The 25,706-nt window shown below is 43.8% G+C and overlaps 2 protein-coding genes across 4 annotated transcripts in view; one reads left to right on the top strand and one right to left on the bottom strand.

Moving 5' to 3' along the window:
• LOC132406173 (dedicator of cytokinesis protein 8-like) overlaps positions 1-25,706 on the top strand; it is a 239,078-nt gene that overhangs the window by 83,744 nt on the left and 129,628 nt on the right. For all 3 annotated transcript variants that reach the window (XR_009516088.1, XR_009516087.1, XM_059991466.1), the window contains exon 14: positions 17-179. Coding sequence is in view for 1 of the 3 variants with exons in the window: in XM_059991466.1 (XP_059847449.1) it covers positions 17-179 (163 nt within the window). In the remaining 2 variants the exon portion in view is untranslated. The remainder of the gene's footprint in view (positions 1-16; positions 180-25,706) is intronic.
• Positions 5,482-18,074, bottom strand: angptl4 (angiopoietin-like 4). Its single transcript, XM_059991474.1, has 7 exons — positions 17,447-18,074; positions 16,169-16,279; positions 15,521-15,635; positions 9,073-9,186; positions 8,727-8,822; positions 7,068-7,343; positions 5,482-6,626 (listed from the first exon to the last, which is right to left on the bottom strand). Exons 1-7 carry the CDS (start codon positions 17,924-17,926, stop codon positions 6,451-6,453), a joined length of 1,368 nt encoding a protein of 455 aa, XP_059847457.1. The 5' UTR covers positions 17,927-18,074; the 3' UTR covers positions 5,482-6,450.

Genomic DNA, 25,706 nt, shown 5'->3' with positions numbered 1-25,706 from the left:
CTCTTTTAATTTGAAGGAGTTTTTCGATTCACTGTGTCCCATATTAACGAAGCACCGGCCTTCTGCTTTAACCCCGACTTTTTGGAAGTAAGGCCATCTAACGGGGAGAACAGAGATCTGGCGTTGGAAGTTTTAGAATTCCCTGTGTCAGGAATTTCTGTTCCTCATACAACATACAGGTAAGCTTTCAATTCCACATGAGTTTGTACATGAGTCAGTCTGAAAAAGGATGCATTTAGGTGACTGTACGTGGTGTTCCAGTACTGATGTCACTGATGTCACCCTGGCTACGTTGTGACACACGCGGAAGGCTGATGTTTTAGGGCTCAGGGTCAATGCGCTGCTCGTCATTGGGGAACTGGTTGACTGCGAGGAGGTGAAGGAGGTTGGAAAACTAAGAGGCGACGTTTCACCTGTGAGTCTGTCGGGGTCGTCTACTGTATCTGGTGCTCCTGATGCAGACTCCTCCACATTGGTGAGACCCAATGTAGATTGGGAGACCACTTCGTCGAGTACCCTCGCTCTTTCCAATACAAAAGGCAGCTTTTCCTGGTGGACACCTATTTTAATTCCACTTCCCATTGCCATTCTGATATGACAGTCCATGGCCTACTGCCATGATGAGGCTATGCTCAGGTTGGAGGAGCAACACTTCATATTCCATCTGGGTGGCCTCCAACCTGACGGCATTAACATTGATTTCTCTAACTTCCGTTACTTTCTCTCCCATCCCGTTCTCTTTTTCTATTCCCCATTCTGGCTCCCCACTTATCTCTTCTTTTCTCCTCACTTGCCCATCACTTCCCTCTGATACCCCTCCCTTCCTTTCTCCCATGGTCTCCTCTCCTCTCCTCCTCCTTCTACAGCCCTTTACCTCTTCCACCTATACACCTCCCAGCTTCTCATTTCACCCCCCTCTCCCACCCATGCACCTTCTCCCTCACCTGCTTTCACCTATCTCTTAACAGTTGTACTCCTTCCTCACCCCCAAACTTATTTTGACTTCTCCTTCCTTTCCAATTCTGATGAACAATCTTGCCCTGAAATGTCGACTGTTCATTTCTCTCTCTATAGATGTTCCCCGACCTGCTGAGTTCCTCCAGCATTTTGTTTGCTGCCCTGGAAGTAGATGCCTGGACTAATGAGAAATTGCATAATAGTTGGAGTAGCAGATGGAGTGGATGGTGCTACTGGGAGCAAAAATTAGAAAATGCTGGAAATACTCAGCAGGTCAGGCAACATCAGTGGAGCGAGAAACAAAGCTAACCTATAAGGGTGAAAGACCATTAATCATAACTAGTAAATATTTAGAAAGCACGCAGAAGATGGGGAGGGGTAGGGAGCAGAGAGAGCAATGGAGTGTGTGTGATCCAAGACTGTTACAGACTGGCACGATTTAAGAGATGGCATCTGGAAAGAAGGCTGCATTGAAGACTGAAAGTTGTAGCTTGTTTGTGTCATGCAATGGGACCTGCTTTCCCATTCTTTGTGATTAACTGAGCATTTGGTGAGGAAGAGCTGGTGTCTCTGAGTGAAGCTGATTTGCGGAAACACAGTTTTGATGCCAGACGTTGGTACTGACAAAGTGGTGGTAGAACTACAGCTGTTGGCCATTAGCAAGGAGAGCCTGTCTTCCATTTAGATGGTTTCCATGGTAATTATTTACTCTTATGAAACAGATCACGAAACTGCCCATCAGTCACACATACACCCTCCACCATGTCCTGTAGTGATCTGCTCATTGATCTATTCCTCCATCTTTATTGGTTCTTGATACCAATAGCAAGCAAACGCCTCCTTCATCTCACCGCTGCCCTCACCCCTTCCCCCACATGAAGATGTACCTCATTAGACCAAGAGTTCTACGCAGTTCTCCACATTAGTGAGATTCTCTATCCAAATGGGAAAATGATACCAATTCAAGGAGCTGCTCTCTTTGATAAAAATATTTCTTGTTTGAAATCTGTTTAATGTACCTTTGTGATGCACTTTTCAAACTCCTTTGCAAATAGTAAAATATTCCTGGTCTCCAATGGAGAGAATATTTCCCTCATGGCAGAACTGTTTTGCTTTATAGTTGCAAGAATAGCGTAATTACTGTCAGCATGAAGAACTGTTTACCAGGATTCATGCTGCGTTGTGGGCAGACAATGGTTGTAAATAAGTTTAGGCATCAAATTAAAAACAAAATAAGGTTTCTGTTAAGAGTGACTAAGTCCTTTGTATCAATTCTCTTTAATTTACCAAGCATGTCCTTTACTGGCTCCTTGGTGTGAGCTATCAATTGAGTTGCAGTTTCTACAGGCACTGATTTCCTCTGGTATTTGAGCCAGTATTTGGTATTCTTCTTCACTGTGAGCTTAGAGAGTACATGAGATGTTCTGAGTCATCACTTTCCCTCGACCAGAGCTGAGCATGTTGTTTTCCTCACTTGGATAATTGAACTAGATGGAAATTACCTAGAGTTTGAAAGGTTACTGCAGACAGACTGGATTGCAGAGTTAGGTTACACTCAGCTCAAAGGGCTGAATGGCCTACTCCTGCCCTGGAATACACCTTGAGGCCACTTATACTGGCTTTTTTGACTTTGCTGGTCTTTGAAGTTAATTGTTTCACCAGCAGGTTCCGAGCATATTTTGCTGGAAATTCATCCCATGACAGTAAAACCAAACACATTATAAAGAAGCAGCAGTGTGTTGTAAATACCGTCAAGTCTCCAAAATTCATTCCATTGACTTCTCAGCAGCTGTATTTAATTTGCTTCTGCCATCTTGTGGTTCTAACTTGAATACTGAAGTCGCATTAATAAAAGCAAATTGCTCCACACAGAGTTACGCTAAGTGTCAGTGTCTACTGGACTTGATCACCATGCTATGGTTTTCTGCACTTAGTCGCTCTTTATGCCAAAATGATGGAGGTCAAGTTACTGGGGGCTTGCAGTTTGGTTCTACTTCAAATTCCTTTGTGAGTTTGCAAAGGTTCCGGATATGGATGGATGCATGCAACACATTATAAAGAGCAGAGATAGGTTGGGTGGTAGGAATCTGTTCCTCATGGGAAAAGAAGCTAAAATGAGAGCATAGGGGTTTTTTTTTAAACTTGCACGTGGGTACTTACTGAATTCTATGGATTATTCCAGAAGCAGGACTTCACAGTGACTTAGAAGGAGCCTCCTGGTACAAGTCTGACCAGGAATTCAGCTTGGTCAGTTTGTCTCTCAGTTAGTTACTCACTGACTCTCCTCTGTAGGGTAACTGCATTGTGGCACCACTCCACCAGCCACCTGACCCTCACTCCTCCAAACTGGTTCCCAAGGCTCGAGTGGCACTCCCAAGGCTTTCTTCCCCTCTCACACGGGCAGCCAATGCTCGCCCTTCTCAGGGCTGTATGGTAGCATGGTGGCTAGCACGACGCACTTACAGTACCAGTGACCCGGGTTCAATTCCCGCAGCTGCCTGTAAGGAGTTTGCACATTCTCGCTGTGGCCGTGTGTGTTTCCTCTGGGTGCTCCAGTTTCCTCCCACAGGCCAAAGGCCTACCAGCTGGTAAGTTAATTGGTCATTGTAAATTATCCTGTGATTAGGCTGGGGTTAAATCAAGGGAATACTGGACAATGCAGCTCAAAGGGCTGGAAGGGCCTGTTCTGTGCTATATCCCAGTAAAAAAAATGAATGAATAGCCCTTGTGATCAACAACCCTCTCTCCACACACAGCCCCTCTTTCCTTTGATCACTCTGATCTGATTCTTTTGCACACTTTGACCTAGTGAAGTACACAAGCACACCATTCGCTGCAGCCCAGCATTTAGGCCTCAGGTGCCAGTAAATGTCCAGAAGGCCTAGAATCAAAAAGTGCCTGAGTTATGGAGTCAAACTGCACAGGAACAGACCCCCCATCATACCCATGCTGATCATCAAGAACTTATAATCCTATTTACTAGCACTTGGTCTGTAGTGTTCTCTGTGTTGGATCTTCAACTGCTTATGTAGATACTGTTCTGAATGTCTCTGCTTATACCACATACTCAGGCAGTGCATCCCAGATTCTAACTATCCTCTGGGTGATAAAGTTCTTTCTTAGCTTCCCTCTAAAGTACATGTCCCTTACCCTAAACTTCTGCCTTTTACTTTTAGATATATCCACTATCATGAAAAGATTTCTACCGTCTACACTATCCGTGACCCTATTAATTTTGTATACCTCTGTCAGAATCCCCTCAGCCACCTCTGCTCTAAGGAAAACCAACCTACCGTACTGAATTTCTCTCCTTAACTGGAACACTCCACACCAGATAACATCTGGGAAATCTCCACTGCAGCCTCTCCAGCCCAATCACGTCCTTTCTATAGACCTGTTGGCCTGTGACAAGAACTGTACATAGGCCACGGCTGGAGTATTAACCAACGCCTTGTAAAGTTGTCCCATAGCCTCCCAGCTCTTGTAGTCCATACCCTGTCCAATAAAGGCAAGTTTTACATCTTACTATTTCACTACCTCATCTGTTGCTATCAGAGGTCTTTGGATATTAACTGGGTTCTCCCCCCCACCCCCAGGGCCCTACTACTCCGTATCAAAGGAGACTGTAAGGCAGTTTAGTTATAACAGACTACTGGCAACAGTTCTCCCAAGAACTAACAGCCCCATCTGGTGACAACTAAAGATGACCATTAATACCAGCCATGATGGTAAAGCGCTCATGTCTGAGCAGTATAGAATTGGGCACAAGTCTACATCTGATGAGTGGATGTTGGGCAGAGGGTATGAGATACCATTTCAGTCTAACTCCCTTCATGTGATTTCTCTTTCCAATATGGCCATGGCCGGATACATCTGCAGCAGGTAAACTGCAGAGGATGAAGTCTTGTGCTGGTTCATTCGTTGCTCGCTGCCTGGCGACGATGGTCTTCAGGGATCGAGCAGTGAAGCTACTATTGAATCACTCTTGGAGAGCAGGAGAAAGGTATTTGACTTGTTCTTTAAGACAGAAATGGATAAGAGCAAGGATGAAAGCTTATTTACAGAGTGGGAATGCAGAGTGAAGGTCACAATAAGATCAACTGTGGTCTTATTAACTGGCAGAAAAGGCTTGCGGTACAGATGATTGTGTCCTAATTTGTCCATTTGTGCTCTGGGATGACTTATCAACTTTGGATCTAAAAGATTTCTACTACTATATATTTGTATTCCCCCCAGCTTGTGTTTAACTCTTATTGTACACTAGTTGACGGATGCCGATGACCGAGTTTGTTGTATGGCTATCACGGGGGGAGGTGAGGAGGGTGCACCCTGTGTTTGCCCCTAACTCAGCAAACTTGGTCTGTGAGAGGGAATAACAACAGCACACCTTTGCTTTACTAAAGGCACTTGAAATTTTCCTCGACCACCCCCCCCCCCCACACACCCCCACAGAGTTAATAAACACACTGGGAAAATATGTAAACCAAAGATTATTTCTGGACAAAAATCTGAACTCACCAATCATTTGATATTAAAATAACAGCTTTTAAAGGTTATATACAGCAGACAACAGAGATTGACTCGCACTCCCTCCTGGGAAAAGCTGAGCATTTATAAATTACAAAAGGCAGGTTTGGAATATTAAATGTTTAAATATATAAAAGCAAAGAAACAATTCACACTCACTTCTCCACAGCTATTCTCAGCCATGGTGATAAAGTCAATATGACTTGGAAACATCCCTATGGGGAGGAATTGCGCTAAGGTGTAACAGTCATGCTGGTGTAAGTAGGATGTTGGGGCACTCAAGGCACTGGATCCACCTTTCACTTTGGGCTTTCGCCAGAGAGAAAAAAAAAATCGCCCTTGAATTTATTTTACAAATTCCACATTAAACATTACACCTATTTGATGATGTTGGAGAGTAATATTTATAGAAGTACTGGCAAAAGATCAGAAATGTGCTTGTTGTGGGCGATCAAAGCCAATAATGTTCAAATGAGCTGGAAGCCCTGTACTAATCCTATTGGGGACTGGCATAACAGCCTGCTAAAGTACAGGCTGCTGCTGCAGTTCAGATGGCAATTATGCCAGGGATCTTCCTGCTCTGTGTGAACGGACAAGATCAAACACCGGGCTCAGGCCAGGATGGGAGAAGTCCAAAGGCAGTTAGTTAACGGAAATTATTTTACTATTCTGTATCTGTTTTGAACTAAAACAACGGAACACTAACAGCTGCTTTGAGTGGCATGTATGCTTTAGGAATACTTGCATAGCTCAGCCATTAATCCTGGGAAACTTGCTGCATTGCTTTGTTGCTTAAACATAGACATACATATTCGGCGACAAGCCACGTTGCAACACGTCACTGACTTTCATTCCAATTGTGAACAGCCAACTTTGCTGCTCTAAATCTCTCTCCCTCTCTCTCTCTCTCTCACACATAAATGTGTGCACATAGTCAGTCTCTGCAAGAGTTTTAGGATGTCGATTTTATGCTTCCAGTTCCATTGGACGAATCATCATTGTCGTGGTTTTCAGGGGGTAATTTCTACCTTTCCAGGGTTTCCAGAATATCCCCTGTTTCCTCTCGCGTCGCTGCTGGGGTTTGCTGGAGAAATACTTGCCGTTCAGATTGGCCTGTCCACAAGTGCTGAACCACCATCCCCCTGCATTATTAAAAAAAGAGAGAATGCCTTTGAAGCAAATAGAAAATAAACAGCCTAAACATGGTCTGTTACCCTTTTGGTTTGTGAGGGCAGTGCTCCTACATTCAGGGGCAAAAAGAGAGACTATCATTGGGAGTGGAAGAAATAGGGGAGAGCCCATTTGCAGGCTACACACAAGGCCACGTACAATAGGCCATCAGTTCAAGGCTTTCACACTTGTGGCTAAAGAGCTTTCGTCTCACCATCAGAATTTCCAGCATCTTTCTCCCTTTCACAGGATGGTGACTTTGGTTGCAGAAGACAGTTTGACAGGACGAGGGAAGGATGGACAAGAGTGGAGCTAGGTGTGGAGATAGAGTTTGACTTATTGCATAGGATAGCCCTTCCATTGAGCCACGCATGCCTACAACAGCATTGGAGGCCATTTGCCACGGTACTGACCTGTAAGGTGTTTGGCACAGCTCATGTTGAACTTCAGATCGTGGTCCTGGTCTCGGGTGGAGAAGGGCAGGCCACTTGATTCACTGATAGCGTTCTTGAGGTTTCCGGAGATGGGGCTTTTGAGGGTCATTGTGTAGTCAGTGGCCTCGCTGCCAAGGCTAAAGGGATATTCTGTGTACTCTGTGTGATGTTCCCAATCCTCCAGTTCAATGCGCAGGAGATAGCTCCCCTGCCGCGTGATGGTGTAAAGTTTCTCCAAACCCAACCAGAATTCACCTGGAATCAAGAAACCAACATTAATCCAATCTGACGAGTCAGTCATTGAGTGTTTATCCTTTAGCCACTGCCACTGCAATATTGTAATCGGCAGGATCTTGCTGTGGCCAAACTGTTTCTTGCATTACTATAATAACAACGTATTACCAACTGTGCAAAGCTTTCAGGTTTCCTGTGGTTACGACTGCCACTATATATATTCAAAAAAAGAACTAGCTCTTGAACATTTTACACACAGAACACAAATTGTTTACTTTTTTCCTTTTCAACCTCCACCCATTTATCTTATCCTTTTGGACAGCATTCTAAAAAACTGGCTGCATCACCGTCTGGTGTGGGGAGGGGGCTACTGCACAGGATTGAAATAAGCTACAGAAAGTTGTAAAATTAGTCAGGTCTATCATGGGTACCTGCCTCTGTAGTATCAAAATCATCTTCAGTGCCTTAGGAAGACAGAGTCCATCACTGAGGACCTCCACCACCCAGGACACACCCTCTTCTCATTGCTACTATCAGGGAGGAGGTACAGAAGCCTGAGGGCACACACTCAACAATTCAAGAACGGCTTCTTCCCCTCTGCCATCCAATTTCTAAATGGGCACTGAACCCATGAACGCTACCTCACTACTTTTTCATTTCTGTTTTTGCACTACTTATTTAACTATTATACATGTATTTACCATAATTGTTTTTTTTCTGTTATCATGTATTGCATTGTACTGCTACAGCAAAGTTAATAAATTTTATGACATACGCCGGGAATAGTAAACCTGATCCTGATTTTGCAGAGCGTTGGTTTCATAGATGCATTACTGGACCTTACCAAGAGGGGGCAGCACAACCCAATCCTCTCCACTTCATTTCCAGTAGGCACCTCATGCTGGAGGGACTCCGCAGCCAAGTCGGCCTTTAGGAAGGGAAGTGAACAGTTGATGTTTCGGTTGAGACGCTTTTGGATCGAAATAGTTGACGTTTTGGGCTGAGACCCATAGCTCGAAACATTGACTGTTCATTGCCCTCCATAGACACTGCCTGAATTGCTGAGTTCCTCTAGCATTTTATGTGTGCGACACTAAACTTCCAGCATCTGCAGAATCACTTGCGTCTGAATAATGTACTGTGTGCCGTTCAGAAGTAGGAGCATGGGCTTAATTTATTCCCTCTAACCCAAAGCGCCAACAAAATAAACAAGCAGCACACACAAAATGCTGGAGGAACTCAGCAAGCCAGGCAGCATCTATGGGGAGAAAAGTACAGTTGACGTTTCAGGCCAAGACCCTCCAGCATTTTGTGTGTGTTGCTCAGATTTCCTGCATCTGCAGAATTTCTCAGGTTTGCAACAAAATAAGACAATTGAGCGAGAATGCACTAAATTCTATTTACCAGTAAGGTTGCCAAATCCGTCCCTGTATGCCTGCCACAGTCGATCAAAGTCAACCGACCCATCCATCCGTCTCTGAATCACAGTCCAGCCACCTTCTGTTGAAGCAAAACAAACTGGTTAAGGACCTGCCATGTGCAGTAGATGAAAGATAAACTTCAATTACAGAAAACCTCTCTCTCAGTTCAAACCGCAATGTGGCAGGCAACAGGGCCCTTCGAACCCCTGAGCAACACGAGCCTTGACCCTGCCTACACACGTGGCTCTGCTACTTGGAGCTTTGGCCCTGACCACATTTCATTTCATCTAGATCCCAGTCTCAGCTTCCAATAATATTCCGGGTCTTACCAGCAGTCATTCGACAGAATACTTCAAAGGGCTGTGAGCCTACTGGCTGTATTCTGTACACACTAGTGCTCCGCCGTCCTTCAAGGAACAGTTGGTGACAGTCAAAGGGAAGTTCTGCAAACAAAAAAAAAATCACCGATTAGGACATTTCTTTAAAATTGTGTTTCAGTGCAAAATAGCCTCTTATTTTTAAGAGAGCTTTTATTGACTCTGGGAACACCCATAATGTCTTATAACCAAACACACTGGAAAAAGTTGCACCAATTAGTGCATAGCAAAGCACACAAAATGCTGGAGAAACTCAGGTCAGGCAGCATCTATGGAAGGGAATAAACAGTCAATTTTTCTTTGGTTGAGACCCTTTATCAGAATTAGTGCATAGTAACCTCCGACAAACAACATTTGACAATGACCAAGTCTGTTGTAATGATTTTGAATGGCAGCCTGAGTATCAGCGGGCTCAGGGGATAACCTGTCTTAAGCACAATAGTGGCAGCTTTTTCTTTCATTTGAGGATTAGGTGGAGCCTTAGGTAGATAGTATGCTTAGCACAGCACCATTCTGTTAAAATGTGCTGTCAACGTAGACTGTGTTCAAATCAATCCACGTTGGCCTTCAAACTAGGACTTCAGACTCAGAGCATCTGTGCAACCAAATGAACCTCAATAGACACTCAGATAATGCTTCTACTTCCCTGAATACAATTTTATTTTCCCAGTATGATCACGCCATTCACTTCTTGGTTCAACCTCAAGATAAACATTCCACAAGAACAGGCCAATAAACCTATCCTCCTTTCCCATTTGTTAACAAAAAACCACAGGAATAAGCACATCCTCCAACCTGATGGTATGAATATCCATTCCAGTGAACAAAATTTACCCCCCCCCCCCCCACCATTCTCCACTCTGACCTTTTACTTCTTCTCATCTGCCTATTACTTCTGGGATCCCCCCTTTCCTCTATTGTCCACTCACCTCTCCAACCAGACTTTCTTCTCCAGCCCTTGACCTTTCCCCACCCACCTGGCTTCACCTATGACCTTCCAGCCAGCCTTTTTCCCCTCCTACCTTTTAATTCACCCCTTTCCCTCTCAGTCCTGAATGAGGGTCTCAGCCCAAAATGTCAACTGTTCAATCTTTTCCATTGCCCGACCTGATGAGTTCCTCCAGCATTTTGTGGGTGTTGCTGTTCAGATTCAATATGATCATGGCCAGGGAACAAACCTAGCAAGTGTTGTACTACCTGCTTTATAATTCACATTGCTAAAAGGAGCAAAAGTAATACTTCCCTTGAATTTTGTCTTGCAGAAGGCAATTTCATATTTATGTTATTAAAGGAGGGATGAAAACCAAGTTCTGTTATTCAGTAAATGGTTAGAACTTTGCTATTCTCTCCAAAGAGAATGGCTCGGCCTTGAACAGAGAAGTTTCTTGTGCAATGGAGTTGAATTTTTCTTTGTGACAAACAGCAAGGATTATTTACAGTGCCTGAACTTTGTACCTTGGCAGTTCTGCACTGCCAATTTACCAGATTGAAAGTTCACCTCTTGTGCTGCAATAAAAAAGCTTCTCTGCTCCATTGCCAAATACCAGAATGTCTGATAGTTACACAATTTGTTGGAGCGTTGAACCCATCACTCTCCCTCCCCAGATATAGGGATATGTTCCCCTCACTGGCTTTCTCCAAGCCTGTAGCATTGAAATGAGACAAGTGAGAGTCAATGCGTTTGAACCTGAGTCAACATGCGGGTGGTGAACTTTATCCTACTTTTACCCTGTAACACGTTTTAGCTCAGAAATTAATTTATTAAAAGAAAATAATCATAAAAGGAATCAGTTCAATTCCTGTCAGACTTTTTTTTTATTAAATGGACCCTGCATAAAGCATATCTGGGTTTCGATTTATTAACTACTCCATTAATTTTCACTTAAGTCAAGGACAATGCTTGTGTTGCCCAGGTATGGGAATATGAAGTTTTAACTTTTCTTCTGCAAATGTGAGTATTTGAATAAATAATGGGATTATTCTTCCCCCCACCCCCCAAATCTTTACTACTTTCTATATTTTAAGTTTGAAGTAAGTGGTGGGGTTGACGCCAGGCTGATTTAGGATAATTTTCAGTAATGGAAGCAGGTCACGTCATGCTGTTTCACTGTCTCTTTTTTTCATATAAAGCACTAAAAAGCAACAAAGGAAGCACAGTGAAACACAGTTTCAAGGTGAAAGGATTATAGGGCTCCATTGGGACTTCTTAAGAGGCTAAAGTAACAACGAACTTTTACCTAGTTGTCCTGGGACTCTTCTGTGCCCTCCTTGTAAAAGTAGTCAGGCATTCCAGATGGCTTAATCCAAAAGATCTGGGTCACTTCAGGCAATTAACATCTATGGAACTGCTTGCATTGGGTTTCTCTCATTTGAAACCTATTTAATGACACGTTCTATTGCTAGTACTCCTGCTCAGTCAAAAACCCCCAGAATCACAGACACCATCTGTTTAACACTTCCATAATTGAAATGGTTTTGACATCTGGTGAATTTTTTGTAACTGAAGTAAGTGTCCTGGTGCAATTCCCATCAAAGATTTTACCAGCTAATGGCAGCATGTTATATGAAGCAAAAAAAAAGTATAAGTATATTGAAGTCTGAGGGAATTTCGTACCTGCCAATTCTTAGCTTTAGAATCCTAGTCAAACTCAGTTGAAGTTTACAAACCCCATATTTTTTCTGTTTGCAAAAAAAAACCTGGTTTAGCCTCTGACACCGTCTACCTCTGCACTTACCAAAGTCCTCCTTACACTGAATTCTTCCAAGACTCTTCAATTCTCACACACAGAACAGCTCAGTCAAACGTCTATATCCCATACCTCGTACTTCCCTTTCACCAATCTATGTTTTCACTAATTAGAGTCATAGGAATCAAATTCTCATCCTCGGCAACTCGTTCCACAGCTAAACATGCCTCCATTTTGGTACTCCATCTCTGGCTCTGGGATCCAGGTATAAAACTTCTTACCTCAATGCCCACCTGGACTCCATACTCTGAAATTTTCTAAGTAAGCTCCTGAATCTTCCACTCATTGTAGATCCTCCTTGAAAATTGACTGAATGATGACCACCTGTTCTAGTTTATCTTGATGTCCATTTTATTGGCACGTCTGAGGAACTGTGGGATACTTGCCCATGCTGAAGGCTCAACTTAAGCAATTTACTATTGAGGTTGAGTAACATGGTGGCACAGTGATTAGTGGTGCTGCCTCAGTAGCAGGAAGATCGGTTCAATGAACACTTCGGCTTCTGTTTGTGTGGAGTTTGCATCATTGGATTTTCCCTGGGAGCTATGCCAAAGATGTGCTAATAGGTTAACTGGCAACTGTGCATTGCCCCTAGTGTAGGTTCATGGCATATATGAAACAGAATGTTACAGATACAGAGAATTGGGATTGGAGGAAGATTAAATGGAATTGCTTCCCCTGGGAGCTACCATAAACGGGATGGGCTAGATGGCCTTCTCTATAAAAAGATATGGTAATCTCTAAACAAGGCAGCTCTATAAACATAGGATGCAGAATGCAGATTTATGTGTGTGCAACCAAATAGTGCTAACCATGGTGAACGTGTAGTCTAGGTCAAATTCAAGTTCCGGAAAGGATTTTATTGGGAAAACTAACAGCCTGGAGAATTGGCCTGAATGAGGGTCAGGAGTTGCCAAATTTTCCTTAAGCAGTCTTAAAATATGCAAAGCATCCAGGATTCAATGGAATGGAAGAACAGCATTTAGGAGCTGAATGGCTTGCTCTGGTTCCCAAAAAAGTATTTAAAAATCAACCTCTTGGTCATTAAAAAATGAAGCTTTTGGAATGTTTTTTCAATGGTTATTGGGATTTGCTTCTCAATACCCATTCTACCTTTAACTTTCTTCAGATCAGCAGCCTCCTGGTCCAATTTAAATACTCCACCACATGTGAACGTACTTGCAGCTGCCCATGTCTGAAACCTATCGCATCTCCTTCTGCGGCTCACTCTAAAAGTTCAGGAGCACTGAGAAACTGTCAGGGAATATCAAAAGGCTCCATGAATACAAGGTACACAAACTGCACTGCAAAATGAAATTTAGATTCGGCCTCCTGCAGACGAACTGACAAATGGCGATATAGCAATGTGAAATGCAGTGGTACAGAGATTAATTGGGAGCAGATTAGGCCGCCCAAGCCCCTGACCCCAGCTCTACCATTTATTAATTAACTTCAACACTGCACTTCCATCTTTCTCAAAAAAAATTATCCAGTCCTGGATCTAAATATTACAAAACTTGCCAAGTCAAAAGTGGGTTAGTCATGCAAGCTGCATTTAAGAAAAATATCCCAAAGCTACTCCTTTTTAAGACTGACAGCCTCTGTCTTTACCTTAGACACACTTGGCTCTTTCCTGTTACTGGCTGGTTTCGAAGTGGAGGAAAGGTCAGTATGTTGTGGGGGGGGGGGGGGGGAATCTGTAGAACAGTAGCAATTGCACAGAAAAATAGCAACCCACAGGAAAGTTCAGCTCAGAAGTGGGAGGCTATTTTGAATAAACTTCTTCAACTTTCACTCACTTGGCTTTGTGCCAAGTTACTTGTACCAGTTATTTAAAAAAAACAACAAAATAAAGAACTGTTTAAAAGAAGTTTTTTTCCCATTTTGCAGATAAAATACTTTAATATTTCCTCTCAGCTTGCAGTCAGTTTAGAGGATTCAACTTTCACCCAGTTGGCTCGTCACCAGAAATGCCGTATTTCATTTGTCAGAAATTCCTCAACAGCCCATAGTCTGAGAAAGTCTACCTCTCCATTTTCTCCCCATCTGTCCAGGCACTATACAGTTCAGTGGCAGAATGTCATGCAGTGGTCAGTCTCCAAGTACAAGGCAAGCCTGGTCCTGGGGCCACTGGAATAATCGTAAATTGAAATGCTGAGCTGTGCTGAACATACACGTTTAAAATTATGAATTTAACTTTTTATTTTATGTTTCAAATGGTAATAAACAGCATAATTGTCTTTGGTACAAAGAAATCCTGTCCTAGACTTTCAACGTTTAACTAGCGTTTTCTTTGTGCTTACTCTCAATTTTATTTTTACTGAGTATATTCAATATTTTTAGACCTTCTGTTGTTAACACATTATGCAAGATTCACTCGCCAAGTAGTTTTATAGTAATTGGAAAAGAAAAGTTGCATCATCTATTTTCCACCAGGTTTCTACTCTGAAGCTGCTAGCTCCTGCCGAGACATCTCCTGGATGCCTCCACCACAATATTGAGGCACGGCTGCCAGATCTCCGCAAAATTTAACCCAAGGAGAAAGTCACATTTCATCCAATCTTTCCCTCTGTCAGCTAGAAACTCACAGCAGTCAGGATTCCTTAGGAAAGCAGGGGTCTAGGCTGATTTGCCAATAATTAGTTTTAATAACCAATCACAGAATGTACAGTGTTGTTTACAGGCAGACATCTCAAAGGAGTTTGCCTGCTTTACTCCTTGTATATTACTCATCAAGTGCCCTTTTCCCTAGCTGGCTTACAGCCAAAGAGACATTCCTTTTAGGACTATGCTGTGCAGAACATTCAGAGTCCAGCTGGACCTCCATTCCAAATTAACCTTTGCATAACAGGCATCTAACAACGTGTAGTCACAGGTTAAGTGATTCAGAACCCCAGCATACAGTTGGCAAACACTTCAATGTCATGGCTCTGTGCATGTTAGCATCTACTTTGTTTATTATGTGTGTGGCCCACTGCACGTGCCGGTGTCTGCTTATGTTGGAGTGTCATTTGTCAACAAGCTGTGATTGCTGAAGTCTGTTAAGAGATTTCCTCACTATCAGTTGTTCCTTGTGGAAAGCCAAGCCACTGACTCAACAACTGTGGTGTTTAATTTTATTTAACTTTTGGGGCAATATATCTGGGAGATAGGTTCTGTAGGTGGTGGGGGGGGGGGAATTCCTTGGCTCTCAACCAAGTTCCTTGGTGGTCCAGTGGCACCCAGTGGCATCAGCAGTAGAGGCATTGCTTCACATCTCCTATGACCTGGGTTCGATCCTTTCCTCTGGTGTTATATGGGTGGAGTCTTGTGTTCATCATAACTGGGTGAGCTTCCTCCAGTTTCCTCACAAATCCTCCTCCCCCAAAAAAAATGCAGATGACTTTGCTCTGATCTGTAGGCAAGTGGTAGAATTGATAGTGGTTGAGGGAATGAGACAAGAATAAAATAGAATTAGTGTGAAAAGATGCTTTATGGTCATCACAGATGAGTGGACACAAGTGCTGGTTTCTGTGCCTTATGACGCAGTGGTGCTACAAGCAATGGGCGTTGTAGTGCAGAGGGGGGTCATCTCTTCAGAACTTGCTGTCCCTCCAGCAGAGATGTTGGCTTGATTTGATGGGTGAATCCCTCTCTGATTTGGGGGTACTTACTGTCAACTGGTGTGGGTTCTACACTGGTGCGGGTGTGCGGGTACATCTCCATTCTTCGCTTGAGAATCAGCTTCCAGTTTGGACTGTCTTTGAGATGCAGTCTGCTTTCTTGAAGCTAAAAGACGGGGAAAAAATAAAGACAGGACCTACATTAGAAACTAAGATTCCAACTGTCCATATTAGCATTCTGCATCACAGGCAGGCAGTTTACAAGATCGGTACACAGATTAAAAACTGACAAATGAATCAGTTAATTTCAAGTTTAAGAATCAGAGTTTGTTTGGAGTACAGGTACAACTAGTTTCAGCTTTCTCCCTTCCACCCCATGGAATGCCACAATGGTATTTTGACAAATTATACCGTAAATCCTGGCAAACCAAAGTAGCCAGTACAGATTCCAGTCTTCCCCTTACTTTATGTCTCCAATTTGTACCAATAGCAGGTTTGAGGGAATCAGGTCTTTAAAACCTGTGCCTTTAATCGAAGGGTTAAATCAATGCCTCCCCCCCCCCCCCCCCATTGTCCTTGTAGCTTTAGTTATCACTGTGGGCACAACATGACCTGGTATATTGGACTGACCGATTGCCCTTGTACACCAGGCACACAGCTTTTCCATGTGCTGTCCCGACTTGCCTTGTGCTCACCCACCTTGTTCTGCAGCGCCTTGATCTGGACATTCTGCTTGTCAAGCTGCCACTGCTGGTCTTTAATTCTCGTCAGCAGTTCATCGATGTTTTTACTCTGGTTTTCCATAACGGACTGTAATGAAGAAATAGGACAAAAAAAAATCTGATTTTTGAAAATCTGCAGTTTAATGATTAACTCTATACTTTTATGCTGGCAGGACCATTAGTCGCGAACCAACCCGTTTATGCCAACCCCTCTGACCTCAAAACCTGCCACACTCTCTGATTACGTGTCATCTTGGAGCCATTATCTTCACTGGAGCACTTTCAAACCCTAACTCTTTAATCGCAATCTCCGTCATCCTTTATAGCACCTATTCCCAGGAACCGCCACACATTTCCAAACAGGCATTTGGATCGTTTATCTAACTGCCAAATGCAGATTGTTTCCTTAATTATTAATCTGTGTTTTACTGACTCGTGCTGTGCACAGTGCATTAGTCAAACAATTCCCAAATTTATAAATCAATTTTCATTTTCTTGTACGATGCTGCTATTTTTGTTCAGCTACTCTGTGTTCGTTGCACGGAATGGTTCAGCTGGTACCAGTGGGATCCGCCGCCAAGGACAGGAAAGTGCACTTGCCCTCCCGTAGCCCGGCCAGTTCGCTCAGTCCGCACTCGTGCACGGCTGCACACGCACGTTTCCAGCAGCGTGTCAGTTCTATCGCCCGTGGCGTGTCAGCGTCTCTCTCCCTCCCCGTGCCGCACGCTTCGCGATTGCTGACTTTCCGGTAATTAAGTTCCTAAAGATTCGATTTACTGCTCGAGTATTCCCGCCAGTTAGTCAGGTCGACTCACTTTGTATCCCAGAGCCCACGAGATGTCACGTTTACCCAGGATCCGAATAAAAACAATATAATCGTTTTACTTGCACTACTTTTTAAAAGCTATTTATTAATGCTTTTTGGGAGGGTGATTTTAGATGCATATCATATTTATACTGTTAAATACTGTAGGTAATTAGTTTTGCTACAATAAGTGTATGGGGCACTGGAAAAATGTTTGAATTTCCCCTTGGGGATGAATAAAGTATCTATCTATCTACTCTCAAATTATTAATCAGTCTCTATACTGAGACCCTGGTTCACAATAGTTTATAATACACATAAAATGCATTTATTCAAAGAAACTCAAGTGATACTGTAATTTAAGTAAACTTGAGATATTTAATGCGGTTAGTGGAACAAATCGCCTTCTATAGAAAAAGCTCCAATAGAAAGTTGCAGAGTTGAACTTACTCGAATATTGTTATAGTTGTTCAGGTCGGTTTCGGCTCTCTTCCAGTTCTCAAACCTGCCCACCTTCTCTTCCAAGCTCTGCAGCACTTTATCCATCCTCAGCCTGTCCCGGGCCATCTCGTCCACTTTCTCTCGCAGGCCGGCCGACACCTGCAGCAGGTGGCTGTCCCACCGCCCCTCCAGCCCCTGCCCAGGCTCACTGACCCGTCCGGCCAGCTCCCGCAGCGTGCTGTTGTGAGCGTTCAGCTGCTCCAGGACGCTGGTCATCTGCTCCTTGGTCCGGTCCACGTGCTGCTTGAGGCCGTGGCCGAGCTGCAGGAGGCCGTGGGCGATGAGGTTCACCTCGTCCCAGGAGGCGAATTGCATCCTTCTGTCCTTGGCCGAGGGGCTCTTCTTGTCGGCGAGGTGGCTGGCGGTGCCCCGCGTGAAACTCGCTGCACACAGGACGATGCACAGCGCTCCGCCTAAAACCAATTTCATGGTTCGTGCTTTTTTTGCTTAAGCCGTGGACCTGTCTTAAATATATATATATATATATATAATCTTTGTTTTTTTTTCCGTCTCTGCTCTTGCGAATCCTCTCAGTACTTTTCCTGTCTTCTGTGTTGCCCGATGTGTGACTGCCCGTTTTTAACGGGCAGCGATGAGCAAGACACGCCCCCAGCAGCACAACAAACTGTAGGAGGTCGGCAAGCCGGCTAGGGAGCGTCTCCAAAACCTCTCTGCTGGACTTCCCTTCCCGTCGGAATGGAAAACATGTAAAAAAAATACACAGCGCTAAAGAATCCTTTTTTAAAAAAATCCCCATATTCTAATCTTCAGTTGCCAGTGTTATTCTATTCGGTACTTTTGAAGTTCGTCTTCACACTGTAGCGGTGCAGCCCCTCTGAATGAAAATCAGAGTTAATTTTATTATCGCTGATTTGTATGACGTGATTTGTGTGAGTGTGTGTGTGTGTGTGTGTGTGTGTGTGTGAGAGAGAGAGAGAGAAAGTGGGTGTGTGTGTGAGAGAGAGAGAGAAAGTGTGTGTGTGTGAGAGAGAGAGAGTGAGAGTGTGTGTGTGAGAGAGAGAGAGAGAGAGAGTGTGTGTGTGTGTGTAAGAGTGCGTGATTTGTGTGAATTTGTGTGTGTGTGTGTGTGAGTGTGAGAGTGGGTGTGTGTGAGTGTGAGAGTGGGTGTGTGTGTGTGTGAGAGTGGGTGTGTGTGTGTGTGTGTGTGTGTGTGTGTGTGTATGCAGTACAGTGCAAAGACGTAAAAATGCTATAATTTACAAAATTAAACAGTGTAAAAAGATAATGTGGGTGACCATTCAGAAATATGATGGCGGACGGTTGGAAGCTGTTCCTGGACCACTGGACCATTGAGTGTGTGTCTTCAGGCTCCCGGGTGGTGTTGGTTTTTTATTGTCAGATATACCAAGGAACGAGGAAAAAGCTTGTCTTGTCTACTGTTCAGTCATTGCACTGTCCACCAGGTAAAACAGCAACAGACTAGAGTGTGACAGCTCGTGTAGCCGTGCAGATTCATAGATCATAACAAGGTGGTAGTAGTACTACGATCACTCAGCTCGAGTTTGATGATATCCTAAGGGCTTGTCTATGGGTGGCTGTAGAGGCCGATCTAGGATTCACATATTCCACGGGTCTTCCAGACCTCACCGTCTTGCCCACCTCGTCACTTGCTGACCACTACAGGACTTAATCCGGGATGTTAGGCAAGCTCCCGTTAATAAATGAAGCCTACACCAGACTTTATTTAGCGTGGTGAGGCAGATGCACAGGCAGCCACCACGTACTTCTTGACAGATTGGGGTCAGGGATGGTGTCATCAAATGGTACAGCACAGAAACAAGTCCTTTGGCCATGTAGTCCATGTCAAACCATTAATCTACCTAGTCCCATCAACCTGCACTTGCATGATGGCCCTACCTACTATGTACTTACCCAAATTTCTCTTTGATGTTGAAATCGGACTCACATCCACCCCTTGCAAGACATCTGGGAACCCTTCACTGCCGCAGCCTTCCTCTGCCTTCAATGCCTTGGTAATGTGTCATCGATTTTGTCAACTCCACCGCTGAGGCCTTAGTTGGATTGTCTTTTGTTTGGAACCTCCCCCTGGACCTTACCACCATGGGTAACCCTACCAGGAGCTAAGCACCAGATTGCAAAACTCCAGGTGGCATCACCCTCGGGATCATAGGAGCTCACAAGCCCCTCCACCACGACAAGGCGACGATTCTCAGAGAAGCAAAATGAAGTAGATTGTGAGGTCCGGAGTCCATTATATTGTCCTAAGGAACCATTCAGTAGTCTTACAACAGCTGGGTGGAAGCTGTCCTTAAGCTTGTTGGCATGTGCTTCCATACCTTGCCATGAAAACTCTATAGTCCCTCTGGTCCATGAGGTCATGAAGCGTCGGACTCCACTTAACAACTGAACAACAACAGATTTTCTACCTGAGGGGAGGGGAGAAAATATCCAAGGTGGGTGGGGTCTTTGTTTCTGCTGACTGCCTTACAGTGACTGAGAGACGTAGAGATGGGGTCCATGGAGGGGAGGCTGGTTTCTGTGATGTGCTGAGCTATGTCCATAACTCTGTGCAGTTTCTTGTAGTCACCGGCAGAGCAGTTGACATACAAAGTTGTGGTGCGTCCAGAGACGATGCTTTCTGTGATGCATTAACAAAAGTTGGTAAGGGTCGACACAGACATGCCAAGTTTCTTTAGCTTCCAGAGCAAGTAGATGTGCTTCTGGGCTTTCTTGACCACTGCTTCTACATAGTTGGACCAGCTCAGGATATTTGTGATATTTAAAGAGATAAGAGAGGACTGAAGATTAAATTTGTTTTTGCTAAGGATCAGTATTTTATCAGCAATTTTTTGACTTCTGAATGTTTTAAAATTTACTTCTGGATCTTGACAAAAACATACCTTGTTTAACAAACTGGAGTCCAGCAATGGGGTGTGATCACTTGCACATCAGTAGACACATTGCTTACTGCATTTTCTGTGCTGTGGTGATGACTGTCAGACATGTTCTTTATACAGTGGTGTGTATAATTACTGCATGGTAGACACTGACAGGAGATAGTGAATTACTGAGCTGGGTCGCTCGTTGTTTCAAGTCTCCCTCTGGTGATCTGGGGAAAAACATCATTGCCTGACTGAGGAAATAGTGTCAAGATCTTGCCTGCCCCCAAGGTTGCTTGAAACTATTGCCTGGAATCAATTAAAAAAATAAAGGCCAAAACGCATAGTCCAGGCTAATTAGAATGAATTTTGCTAAAGCAGATTTCCGGTCAGTTATCTCACACTTTTTATAAGATTCTCTATGTCTGCATTCATAACAAATCAGTAGTTCTTAGTTGCATTTTACTGAATGTGTGCTTTGAGACATCTGAAAAGCTCCGTATAGCTGAGTTTCTCTGGTGAGAACTTCTTCAATTGTGGGATCAATGCACAAAGCTGAGCCTGAAAGGATTAACTATATTCCTTGTATTTTAATTTTCCCATCTCTTTAGAATGGAAATATAATTGAAAAAAGCATATAATGTTAGAAAACATTAAGTTAAAATAATATTTTATATTTTCCAAATGGTTAATTTGCTGAATTATTAGTAATGTGTCTCCCATTAAAGCATTTCTTCACTGACAAGACATCTTGTGAATCCATGTCTGATGTGGAAAAAAAGAACGCATGGGAAGTTGACATTTCCAGCTGCCCTCTCGTTGCTTTCTGTTTTAACATGCTGAGATCTGCATTAAGTATATTTGCATGGTGGGACTTGGCAAAGGATTTAAGGCTTCTAGCTTCTAAAGTGATAATTAGAATTATAACCCAACAACCCTGAGCTTTTCACTTGATGTGGTGGTACTGCATATATATTGTTCAGCTCTCTGATTTACTCCCCTTCTCTTCCTTTCACCTGCATTCTCTTGGTTGCTCAGTTACCTTGGCAAAGAACATCAAGTAGGGAAGCTTGACTTGCCTGAGTTCTTGTGTCATTTCCAAAGAAAGCAAAGGGTGGATTCTTCCCGTAAATTGACACTCAATGCTGGTTACATGATCTTAGTTGGGTGTGGTGGGATGGTGTGAGGCAGGTGCTGGTGGAATTGCCATCTATATTTTAGCCCTGGAGAAGGCAAATTCAGTCTGGACTTTAGTTAATTAGTAATATTTGTGTGTGTGTGTGTGTGTGTTTAGAGAGGGAAAGAGTGATGAAAGAACCATCTGATCCCATTCCTTTGTCAACTATTCATGATCTGAGCAGCTGCATCAAAAATAGGCTGTGGTACTGTGCTGATTTTCGGCTCCCACCTGCACTTCATAACAGTGCAGGTCAGAAAAAAAAACAAGCAAAAATATTTCTTACATGGAGTACTTGAAGCAAATAGTCTAGATTTATTTAAGGAAAGGTATGTGGAGGCAGAATGAACATGATGGTAAAGCAGATAAAGTCTGGTAGAAGGAGCTTGCATGAAGCACTGGCAGATTAACTAAAAGAACTGTTTTTTTGTGCAGTAAATTGCATTTGATATTGTACTAAAATAATATGTAGTTGCTTAATGGTTAAAGGCGTGATTTTAATGTTTTAACAGACCAGTATTTTCCCCTTCCTAATGATCCATCAGCCCTCCAGATCACTTGTTAACTGAATTTGGGGTCTTTTGATTGTGGCTGATAAACATTTTCTGGGTCTGTCAGCTTGGTGCCTCTTTCTTCCTCTTTGCTGAATACTGTTGAAGCATCTAGCTCATTTGGTTTCCACAGACTCCTTAAATGGCAGTGTGCAATCATGCTTCGCAATCTTCAACTTCACGTCACAAAATGTTTCATCATTAAATGATTCTAAGCATGGTGCCCTTTAGCCTAGTTCTGTCCACCCGTTGTCGGCAGTACCATTATTGGCACTTTCTCCCAGTCCCAGAGAGCACAGCTTGAATGTGTGATCTGAGGCATGTAATAGCTCAAAAATTAGACTAAGTACTGTATCAACATTTGTTTAATTATGAGACGCTGAGTTAGAACTGGGAGCTTGCTCTGGGGCTGGGGCTTCTTATCAGACCTGAAGAGTGTAGATATTTATTCTGTTCTTAAATCTGGAGTGAAACGAATTCTGTTCAGATGTTGCGGACAGCAGGAGGTCAGAGGTCATAAACCACATATAATTATTCCATCTCCTAGACTCTGTACCTCCCTGTAACTCATTCCTGCTTTTTCTTTGTTTGTGTATAGAATAAATATGACTGATTAAAGGAGTGGCTCTGAAGTTGGCCTTTGCCAAGTGTATGTTCTGTGTCTTCGTTTGGTCGAGGTTTTCTGTTGTGTGACAGTGCAATCCCGCTTTTAATTTCATCACCAAGAGGAAGCTAGGCAGTGAAGCGCCTCATCCCCTCTGAACCTTTTGCTTTGTTAGCCTGCCCTCCTGCACAGGTGATGAGGGCGGAGGGGAGAGGATGTTCCCAGAGGAAGTCAGCTGGTGCACTCTGTAAGTGTGAGGATGGGGTCTTGCTGATATTGTTCAAGGCTGCTTGGAAACTTCAGCCGGAGTCTGGAGTGAAACAGTGGTGTTGACTTCCTCCATAAAGGCACACCCGTTGGAACGTGGACCATGTGCCAGAAAAAGTTTTCAGCACATTTGCACATTTTAATTGTAGGTTTTCCTTTTGGCAAGGAGCGCCTCCAGAATAAGCTTTGATTTTTGCTGTTCCTGATCCAGAGCCTTCAATTCATGGAAGTGAGGGCTGATGTGTGGAATTAGTAATGGGTACCTGATGGTCGGTATGGACATGAGGGCTGAAGTCTCTTTTTCTGTGCTATAGCACTCCATAACATTCACTCTGTGACTCTCCTGATTGCAGGAGGCGATAGCCAAACTTTGCTTTAACTCTACAGATCATGTGTTTGGCAGGAAAGTGTCTGCTGAATTCCTGAAAAAAATGTTTCCAGGGGCCTGGCCAGTGCCTGATATTCTACCCCAAGAGCCAGAGACGGAATATGGTCAGATGAGCCATCAAGCATTAAGCTTAGAACTAAATTTGGACATAACAATGTTACTCCCAACCCAATCAAATTTGCAGGTCGTCCCCGCAAATGTATGGGACTGTCGCACTGTCATCTGTCCCACAGAGCCCTGATGACATGCCAGTCTCCTTCTTCATAGTTCCTCTAACTCTCTCCTGTAATGCCTGACACATCCACCAGATAGGGTTGTATGGTGGCATGAGGGAGAAAGAGAGTAGGCATGAGAATCTTCAGCAAGAATGTCTCCGCCCTTAACATTGGTGGGGTTGGTGGAAGACAAGGAAGATGCATATTCAATGGTTCCATTTAACATCAGAGAATGTATACAGTACACAACCTGAAATTCTTACTCTTCACAGACATCCACAAAAACAGAAGAGAACCCCAAAGAATGAAAGATATTAAAACATTAAAGCTCCAAAACCCCCTCTCCCTCCTCCCATGCACAAGCAGCAGTAAAGCATCACCCCTCCCCCACTTATCTCAGCAGGAAGCATCAGCACCACCACCCACCAAGCCCCCGAAAGAGACCATGATCTGCAGTCCAACAGAAACTAGTAGCTCACCCAACAACTCATCATGCCATGAGCTCTCTCTCGCTAACAGGGTGTCACCCCTTTTCCACAGCGAGAGGGGAGACCAACAAAACAGCTCACTGATTACCATGCTACAGTCTGCTGCGCCACTTTTACCCGACTCGAGAATCAGCAGCAAACACTCCCCTGCCATCAAGAGGAAGAGAGAGAGAGAGAGAGCGACCGCCTGAGTACAGAGAACTCTGTCTGCTGAGCTGCTGTTCGCGGTGTTCCGATTCTCCCGCGATGCCTCAGGTGGCGACACTGGCATGGAATCGGTTCGTCCAGGGCCTCGTCTTCCATTCAGTGAATAGGCCGTACGGATGATCTGTCTTGGCTGCTTATGATGATCCTCACCGTCTCCAGCCAATTTGATTTACTCCACGTTATCAGGAAAGGGTTTAGAGCCCTGGATATAGCAAAGGTCATAGGACCAGACCACATTACAGTCGGTGTGCCAAAAACCCGTGCTCCAAAACAACATGCAACTTTGACCAAGTTTATTTGTATTTTATTCTGAGAAGTGGCACGGGAACAGACACTTCCAATTGAGTGAGCCTGCACCATCCAATTACACCCACGTGACCAAGTAACCTACTAACCCATCTGTCTTTGGAATGGGTGAGGAAACCAGAGAATCTGGAGGAAACCCATCCGGTCATGGGGAGAATGTACAAGCTCCTTACAGAACTGTACCCGGGTCATTGGCACTGTGATAGTGTTACACTGCCCGCTCGGATGCCCTGCTGCTCCTCGGCTTGTTGCAGAGCGCTTGCAAAGCTGGCATCCAACAGTAAGAAAAGCACCTCAGGCAAGTCATTGTTGACTCACGTACAAAGATTCCTCCCCTCTCTAGCTACATGCTCCTACAGAATAATAATTTCCCCTGACAGTTGAAGTCCACAACAAGATCTAGAAAACATGGATTACTTTTGACATCTTAGAGCCAGCTCTCAGTGAAGGCAGATGTGATTGATGAAATTCAACGTCACTTTCAGTGTGCCAGCACAGTCTTAGTCTGCCTGGGGTAAGTATCAATAGTTGAAGACTTCAAACTACAATTCATTGTATAGTAGGCATTTCTTGTACCTCTCTTGTATGCTTCTGAAACATCGACTACCTGCAACAGGTAGCTCAAGACAGTCTAGGAGTACCACTGACATTGTCTCTGCACGATCCCCCAAGACCTTCGGCACAGTGAGCGAATCAGTGTTTGTTAGGGCATTTTGGGGGTTAGCACATTTAGCAAATAACTTCAGCAACTATCCTCAGCCACCAATCTTCTGATCTGAATATGGACTGTAGATTAAATTTAAACTGCAGCTCTGGACAGTGGGAGCCTAGGCCTGTGAAATCAGCAGTTAATTGAAGGTCTAGACAGTGTTGATTAAAATTGTCTGGAGTGTGGCTGTGAAGGGAAGGGGTGTGAGAGTTATGTGTGGTTCAAAAGAAGCATTGTAGATACATTGTAAATATAGAATTGCCCTTTAATTTATGGCATATAAAATGAAATGTAGTGTTGTGTCGAACAGGACTCTTCCTCTAAGAGGGTCTCAGTATGAGGCCTGCTGTGTCTCATTTTATTGAATAAAAGATGACTAGGTTAATTGACCAGCTATGTCTCTCTGGTGACTTCGTTCACATGGTAACAGTGTTGA

Source organism: Hypanus sabinus, chromosome 16 (genome assembly GCF_030144855.1).
Source record: "Hypanus sabinus isolate sHypSab1 chromosome 16, sHypSab1.hap1, whole genome shotgun sequence".
NCBI classification, from domain to species: Eukaryota; Metazoa; Chordata; class Chondrichthyes; order Myliobatiformes; family Dasyatidae; genus Hypanus; species Hypanus sabinus.
The sequence above is the reverse complement of the archived record's forward strand: the minus strand, read 5'-3'. Positions and strand labels throughout refer to the sequence as shown.

What these genes read in the sequence shown, in the direction of transcription:
- angptl4 (XM_059991474.1), bottom strand. Translation starts at nt 17,926, where the DNA reads ATGAAATTGGTTTTAGGCGGAGCGCTGTGCATCGTCCTGTGTGCAGCG. An exon ending in AGAACCCACACCAGTTGACA is followed by an intron (nt 9,187 to 15,520) that starts GTAAGTACCCCC and finishes TTTTGTTTGCAG; the next exon opens with AACTTCCCTTTGACTGTCAC. An exon ending in ATTCTGTCGAATGACTGCTG is followed by an intron (nt 8,823 to 9,072) that starts GTAAGACCCGGA and finishes TTGCTTCAACAG; the next exon opens with AAGGTGGCTGGACTGTGATT.